The sequence below is a fragment of the Lactuca saligna genome, chromosome 2 (genome assembly GCF_052625555.1).
Source record: "Lactuca saligna cultivar CGN05327 chromosome 2, ASM5262555v1, whole genome shotgun sequence".
NCBI lineage: Eukaryota > Viridiplantae > Streptophyta > Magnoliopsida > Asterales > Asteraceae > Lactuca > Lactuca saligna.
In genome coordinates, this window is record NC_136418.1 from 189086891 (window position 1) to 189095762 (window position 8872).

At 33.4% G+C, this 8872-nt stretch overlaps 1 protein-coding gene across 1 annotated transcript; it reads left to right on the forward strand.

The window, feature by feature from the left end:
- The first annotated feature begins 569 nt into the window (after window positions 1–569).
- On the forward strand, window positions 570–7577 carry LOC145028568 (ferric reduction oxidase 4-like). The gene is made up of 8 exons (XM_078977261.1): window positions 570–793; window positions 940–1033; window positions 1257–1448; window positions 1717–1951; window positions 5514–5841; window positions 5955–6195; window positions 6361–7073; window positions 7178–7577. Exons 1-8 carry the CDS (start codon window positions 643–645, stop codon window positions 7321–7323), a joined length of 2100 nt encoding a protein of 699 aa, XP_078833387.1. The 5' UTR covers window positions 570–642; the 3' UTR covers window positions 7324–7577.
- Window positions 7578–8872: the final 1295 nt, after the last annotated feature.

The window sequence follows — 8872 nt, forward strand, 5'->3', positions numbered from 1 at the left end:
CTTAATTGTAAGAAAAAAAAAGACTTAATTGATTATAATGTCAAAATGAACTTTTTGGATGTTTTTCCTTTTTCTAATGTCTTGACTCTTGAAAACCAAATTGTGAAAAACGGTCCAACCGAATTATAATTTTGTTGATCCGGATCATATCTTAATTTAATTTGGACTATTTAGATCAATATGTTGAAAATTGAAATCAATTTGGATTAATTTGATTGCGTAAGATCAAACTTATACATTCAAATGAACACCCTTAGGTTCATTACCAACTTGGCTCTAGGGTTTGTTAATTGTTAATATTAAACTACTGTTAAAGTTTGTTAATCATTGGTAGTAAAATATATTAGGTTTTGTTAATTAATTGGAATTTTTGTTAAGGTTTGTTGATTGATAATTTGGTTTTTTGTTAGGAATGTTAATTAAGTGAGGCACTAGGTTTTAGTTACATATCCGCCAAAAGCATATGGATGGTCAGATGTCAATTACAAAAGACCTTGCAGCTTGGGTCAACATCAGATCGAGGATCATTTTCCACTTTCATTCTCGATGGTATTTAATTGAAACTCATAGAAGGAATGAAGGGACACACCACAATATATACCTCCATTTCTTTAGAAAAGAAGCTCCGAGTTCTTGAGGATTATGGAAGACAGTGCAGTAGTAAGAATGGTGATGCTTCTTGTTTTCGTTGGGTGGCTCATGATGTGGGTTATGCTACCAACGGAAACCTACAAATTTTCATGGAAACCAACCCTCGCAAATCGACTAGACTCAACTTATTTTCGTGAACAAGGTTTCCTTATATATTTACACGTTTATCTTTGTGTTTGCATGTTAATTTGTCTTGTCAGTTGTCAGGATTCTTTTGTTGTGAAAATTAATTAAGTGTTTCCGATTCATAAATGATTTACCAAAGAAGTATGTTGTTTTTTCTTTCAGGGACAAATCTTGTGCTTTTCTCATTTCCCATAATGTTCTTGGCATCGTTGGGCTGTATTTATCTCCATTTTCAGAAGAAATCTCGTTCTGAAAGGTTGATATATTAATTATATCTCTAGAATGCAATACAAGATAGTATTAATTTGACAACCCTGGAGTACGACTGCATCCCAACAGTTCTTGCTAGCTAGTATCTGTGTTGTTGTTTTTGGTTTAAAAAGTGCATATATATATATATATATATATATATATATATATATATATATATATATATACACTTGAATACTGATCAAACAAATAATATATATTTGCTGCAGTAATCTGACTAGAAGAAGATGGTTGGACGTATGGAAACGTCCATTAATTGTGACGAATCTTCTAGGGATTGTGAGCGTGATGGAGCTGGTGTTTGCAGCCATGTTCATCGCTCTACTAGGATGGTCTCTATACAATTACTTGCACGTCAGCTTCGCATATCCTCATATGCATCATGGAGTTGTGCAGAAAGAGTAAGTTGTCGATCTTCGCCATGATTGGCCAGATTACTTTTATCGGGATTAATTTAGTAATAAGTTGTGTACTTGGTTAGGGTGTGTGTATATATATATATATATATATATATATATATATATATATATATATATATATATATATATATATATATATATATATATATATATATATATATAAGAAACAGTTAATCTAATTAGTAGCTAGCTAGCTAGAACAAATTAAAGTGTTACTCATGTTGTGTGAACAACAATTAATGACATGCAGGTGGCTGACCAAGTTCCGTAGTGTATCGTTGAGAGTTGGGTATATCGGGAACATAACGTGGGCGTTTCTGTTCTTTCCGGTGACTCGAGGATCGTCGATCTTAAGACTCGTTGGGCTTACATCTGAGTCAAGTGTCAGGTATCACATATGGCTTGGCCATTTATCCATGGTTCTCTTTACTGCACATAGCGTTGGGTTTATTATCTACTGGGCTTTCACTCATGAAATGGCTTTGGTACGTACTTCCTTCTCTTTCAATTCCTTTAATTCGCTTCTTAATTTGTTTTCGGTCAATTAGTTTATAGATTATATATTATCTATATATAGATTGATTTCGATTATATTTTAACATCAACCACAGTGACCCCTTATTCCGTTAACAAATTAGATATTTTAAATTAAAAACTGCTTTATTCGTAGTTCAAGAGAGTAGACAAGGGTGGAAAATGCCTTAGTTAAAAGTAGCTAGCTGATGTCCACTTTGCATCAATAATTTTTGGACGGGTTTTAGTTTTGGACCTCTGAAAACCTATCCATATATTGGGTGCTCTAATTATTGTGAAGTGGGCGTTTGGAATTATATAAATGTCTAGCGAATATCGTTTTTTGTTTTTTTCTTTTACCAAAATTCATTTCTGCATGTGTTATGATAACCACGGAGTGATTTATAGTGACATTTTATATCAACTAGAGACCAATAGTTAAAGTGAAAAATGTAATTATATATGTTAAGACAATGCATTGAAATTAGACAAGATATCGATCATATAATCACCGTTGATCGTAGATAAAACTACTAATTAACATGACTATAATTATAATACTTTATGATATTCACTAAAACTTACGGAGATAATGACATGATTTACACAAACACACCAAAATAAAAACTATTATTATAAACCCTGCTTGCATGCAACCAAATTTTTAAATATTAATTTGCTGATTTTTGTATTGAACAGAAAATACAATTTTATTTACGAAACTTGATTATACTGAATATTTATAACATGAAAACAAAACAAAAAGAAAATGAGAATTTAATATTAACACTAGGCCGGAGTGAACATTGTACATACGTTTAATTATTTTTTTTCAAATCGTATACCATAACTAAAAATATCTTCAGCGTTGGTTGTATTGCTCAAAGTGTGCCCTAGAATGAACTAATAACTTGATCAACTGTATACACAAATTATTGATCTTTAATGATTATTGAGTTGAAAGTTCATGTATTAGTTCTAATGACTCAATATTATCCTTGTCGAGAGAGAAATTAAATAGCCTTCTACTTTTTCTTCCTAATATTCTCCTACTTATTTCAGATGGAGACAAGTGTCATTAAATTTAATTTAAATTTGATTAAGATTTTGAATTTGTACACTTGTCATCATCTTAAATAGGTAGGAAGAAAAGTAGAACAAAAATGTAGGATGATATTTAATTTCTCTTATCGAGATGTATTTTCTTGAAAATTCTTGTTTTATTATTTTTCTCAACAACAAAGCATTAATTCCTTAGAAACTATAGTTGTGACAGAAAGCCTACTCAAACACATGCTCTCATTTTTATTTTTATTTTTATTTTTGAACAAGAAGAAGTATATTAAAACGCTAGCAAGTAGCTAAAAATTAATTACAGAAGACTTTTTTGACATTAAATATATCATTCATTCCAATTAAGGTATTCACAATGCATTGAACTCTATAAAGTTCAATGGAGTATCACATCATTATTTACTATTCCATACGATTCTATTCATTTTTATCCCACAATGCATTAAACTCTACAAGTTCAATGAAACATATTAAAAAAATATTTATTTAAATATTTAAAGACTTTTCTTTTTCCCATTGAAGAGTTTAATGACCATTGAACTCCAAATCCATTGAATGCTAAGGTAGTATTTCACAATGGTAGAATTGTATTCATTGAATGACAAGTAGTCATGACACCTCATTCAACCCTTCCATTAAAGTTCCCATTGTGGATGCTCTAAGTAAAGCACATTTTCTAGATATAATTTTGAGCCATGTAAAAGTCATAATCTTCACTTCACTAGCTAATCGGCACTATATATATCTCACCACCCTCATTGAAAATGTGGTTGTTTTTGTAATTCCAAAGAACCTAGGCAAAAGTCGTGAGCACCACAGAGATTACCTCATTGATTCTAGCCTTCATAGTGTGCAGGTAGAGACAGGTTGAATCAGATGAATTGAACCACTAACAATTAGGATATCAGTCCAACAATTGTTAAGAATAACACGAATAATCTCTTGAGCCATATATAGAGCATTCCAAAAACAAATGAATCTTAATTTCATTCTTGTTGTTACAAAGAGGGCAAAGGATTGAGTTCACAACAACACCGATTATGTTTAAGTTTGAGTGAGTAGGCAACCTTTCAAGCAGAATTAATCCTCGAAACCAACACAATTGCTTTAGCTGGTGCAATACGGTTCCATCTTGTTTCAAACTGAGTTCTTTCCAAAGATAAGTTATCAATAAAGTTTCTGCATGATGCCACCATTAATTAATTGACCCTATGGCTCCGATGTCCACCTCCATCTGTTAATTTTCCTAGAACTGAAAAAAGTCGTTAAAGTCAACTTGATACCTATCCATAATTATGTGCAATTAAGTGGATAATATTGGTGCTCCAAGTTCCGCCACTTTTGGCGGCCGATCTGGTACGTGCATCCGATGCTACCATCGGCTCCATCTAACGCAACAATTAATAACCTCTTTCCATGTGCCTCCTTTCTCGGTTCCAAAAACTCCACCACCATTTTGATAATAAAGAAATATTGTAATTAATTATAAGCATTAAGCCTGGCTTTCGATACCAATTACCAAGCCCACCCTTGTCCTTAGAGTTTAAGACTTTCTTCTATGCAATCCAAGACATATTTTGTTGTCGCTAAAGCCACCCCAAAAGAAACACATGCTCTTATTAGTATTTGAAAAACTCAATAAGGGCTCTCATACTATTTATTCACTCATCAATACGCATAGTTTCAGATTGTAGTTGTATATGTTAGGTTATTTACTTTAACCAATAATTAAATATGTACAAAATCATACATCGGTTAACCTCACAAATAATTATCTCTTAATTATACACAAAATCATATGATTTACTGCTAATTAACAACACTTATATAATTAAGCATTCCAATCGATCTTCAAAGATAGCATTTGAAATTGGAGGTGGGTTTTATATAACAAAACGTAAAAACCTAAGTCGAAAGATATCGAATCCATATATCATTTTTTCGTACTTGAATAAAATCAAAGAACCGGACAAAAAAAACAATTGTTTGGTTTTTCAAATGAAAAACCAAAATATTTCATTCGGTTGTGATTTTAGTCAAAAATCCAGAACAAAATACTCAACCTTTAAACTCTTGAGGTGTCTTTTCTGATTACTTACACATAAAAATACGTCTTTTTCAATATTCACAAAAATATGGTAATCATTTTTAGCCTTAGTGTTTTTTTATTTATTTATTTATTTATTTTTAAATCTAAATAGTTTTTTTTTTTTTTTGTTTTTAACTAAATAGTTATTTGACCCCATGTCCTTTGCGTTCTTTTTTAATAAAGCTAAAAGTGTATTCGAGTTAGAACAATCTTGCATAGCTAATTATTTGGATCGAAAATAAGTTTAAAATTTGAAGACTTGCTTGGACAATACTTGTAGCATGTTAATTAACAGAGTTGTCATTTCGCTCTTTAATACGATTGCGATCAAAGCTTTAAACTTGCAATTTTTTGGCCTTATATATATGCAGATGCTAGAATGGAGTAGAACTTACATTTCAAATGTAGCCGGAGAGATTGCTTTTGTACTTGCTTTGATTATGTGGGTGACAAGCATCACTCGGGTAAGGCGAAAGATGTTCGAGCTTTTCTTCTACACACACCAAACCTACGTTCTCTACGTCTTCTTCTACATCATCCATGTGGGAGTAGCCTATTTCTGCTTGATTCTTCCCGGAATTTTCCTCTTCCTTATCGATAGATACTTGAGATTCTTGCAATCACGGATAAATGTAAGGCTTATCGCTGCCCGCCTCTTGCCTTGTGACACACTTGAACTTAACTTCTCCAAGATTGCTGGTAAGATTGTGCCCAAAATCTTTAATTAGGGTCTACAAATGGGAAATTAAGTAGTTTTGTTTATGTTCGATAAAAAGCTGATAATTAAATTATATATGTCAAATATGTTGCAGGATTAGAGTATCATCCAGCAAGCTTCTTGTTCGTAAATGTGCCATTAATCTCCAAGTTGCAGTGGCATTCATATACAGTGACTTCCAATGCTAACACGGAGCCTGAAATGCTCAGCATTGTGATCAAGTGTCAAGGAACTTGGTCTCACAAACTTTACCAAGAGCTTTCTGGTTCTGCTATCGAACGTCTTCAAGTCTCTGTTGAAGGACCCTATGGACCAACTTCACAACATTTTCTAAGGTTATATACACCATTTTAAATCGTTTGGCCTACTAATTAATTTTAACCAGAATTTTGATTTCAATGTTAAATTGATTGAAAGTCTAATGCTTGCTTGTAGTTTTTTTTTTTTTTTTTTTTTAATTTGGTGTTAGAATCTTGACATTCAAACATTTCGGTTTGTAGTTACGAGAATTTGGTATTGATCAGTGGAGGCAGCGGCATCACCCCATTCATCTCTATAATTCGCGAGCTTACTTTCCGAAAGACACGACAAGAACAACAACCTGATAAAAATCACAAGATCCCAACAAGTGTTCTCCTGATTTGTGTCTTCAAAAACTCTGCAGAACTCTCCATGCTTGACCTCTTGATTCCATTAACATCAACCAGTACGCCTTCAGATCTTTCCCAAATAAACCTTCAAATACACGCCTACATCACTAGAGAAGTCGAGCAGCCACAGACCCTTGAAAACATCAAGAAACCGCTTCAAACCATATGGTTCAAACCAAATGTCTCCGACTCTCCTGTTTCACCACAACTTGGACCTGACAGTTGGTTATGGCTATGTGCGATTATCTCATCCTCTTTTATCATGTTTTTGATTTTATTGGGGTTTGTCACCAGATACCACATCTACCCTAAAGATGACATTGGAGGTGATAAGGTCTACAATTACACATTCAAAACGCTATGGGACATGTTCTTCGTCTGTGTTAGTGTTTTCTTGGCTACTAGTTTCATGTATCTGTGGCAAAAGAAGGAGAACGACAAAAAGGAAGGGATGAAAGTTCAAAACTTTGAGGTCGGTGAAGTTGGTGAGATCGAAAGGTTTGATCGTCAGTCTGTTGTTGAAACTACTGAGGTTCATTTTGGCCATAGGCCTGATTTAAAGAGTAGGTTATTGATTACCTTTGCGCTGATTAAACAAATAAATTAATAGAGAAAATAATTGTTGTTGTTAGTCTTAAAGATTGATGTTTCCGTTGATGAATTGCAGGGATGCTAATGGAGAAGAACAAGAAAGAGGCAGATGTGGGCGTTTTGGTCAGTGGACCAGGAAAATTGAGACGTGAAGTTGCCAAGATATGTTCATCAAAGATGGCTAAGAATCTTCATATGGAGTCCATGAGCTTTAACTGGTGATGATAAAGAAGAATGTGAATTATAACAATAAATAAATAAGTGTGAGCGTGGATTGATCAAGAAAGGGTCTTTGTCGGCACTTTATGATTCCTGTAATATATATACCTAATGTCATGTGTTACTTACTTTGTTTGATTTCATTGGTTTTGATTGTTGGAATTTTTCCTTGAAATCCCTATGACATTTAATTTGCCTTGTAAACGAGCTCGAACTCGGGGCATTCATTGAAATATTGCGAGTATGTTTCCATTTAATTCGTTTGTCAGTTTCAAAAAAATATATTCAATATTAATGCCAAGTTGAAGGAATATGCTTATTTTTGTCCATATTAATGTAGTTGTTGATATGAAAGCTTAAAACAAAACATACATGAGTTATATCTCTTATCTTAATAAACAAATCATTTTGCATGGGTGATATGGACTTTGTGGGTAATAACCTAAGAAAAGAACACACCAATATTCCTCTTCTCTTACTAGCATTTGCATGAATGACCTGGACCTTCACCTTCAGGAATGGGGTTGTTTTTTACCGCAAAACGAAGAACATCACTATTCTTGTTAGCGAGGTAAAGGCTCACGCCTTCCATTGGCTTAAAATTAGAGCTAGGAGATGATGTATGTTAAATTGTGATAACTAGTGTTTAGATTCGAAGACAAAATGTCTTAATATTCTGTAATCCTAGCTTCTCATTAGCTTTATCCACATAATGAAATCTTTCTTGTTGTTCAAAAAAATCTCATATCCTAATAAAACAGTACAAATATGTCACATTGCAATCACTTAGTCCCCTCCCAAGCTTCTTTTCCCGCACATTCTTTCAAAGTGATATCCCGAAAATAACCCCATGATTGCTTCAAAATTGAAAACTCTTGTATTGATTCCTTAAATTTTGCCAATTTAAAACCTTCATCCCTAATTCCGTTATTTCTTCAACCTCTATGAGAAGTGAAATCAGAATATCATTTTTGAAATCCCTAATTATGGGTCATTTCTCCCTATTTCTTTTCTCTATTGGTTCGATTGGTTCCATGGTGAAATCCGGCTTGAGCAATGGCGATAAAAGAATGGTATTAAAGTGGCAAGTGGTTTGTGGTGTTGGCGGTAGGATAACACATATGAGAAAGTCAGTTATATGAATGTTTTTAGATAGAGGAGGCGGTAGGTAGAAGGTGATGGTGATCGGCGGTTAGTAGTGGTGATGGCTTAAGGGTTGCGACTGGTGGCGATAATAGGCGTTGCGGTGGTGATGTTGTGGTATTTAGTGTTTTTGATGGTGTTGAAGGGTTGATCTCAACGTTTCTTCTTCGTCCATTGGATTTTTTATGCAAATAAACAAAATGGCCGGCTCAGATCATTGTCTTGGTTTTATAACAAGGTGAATTCGTATTCTTCTTTGATTTTTCTTAATCTTTTCAATTTCTAACCTTATTTTCTGTCCATCCTCATTGAGATTTCTCCATTTCGCTCATTATTAGCACATCTACCCTAATCTCTCTTTTTCTTACATTGTCGTAGTTCAACGCCTGTTAGCTAATACCAAAGAAGT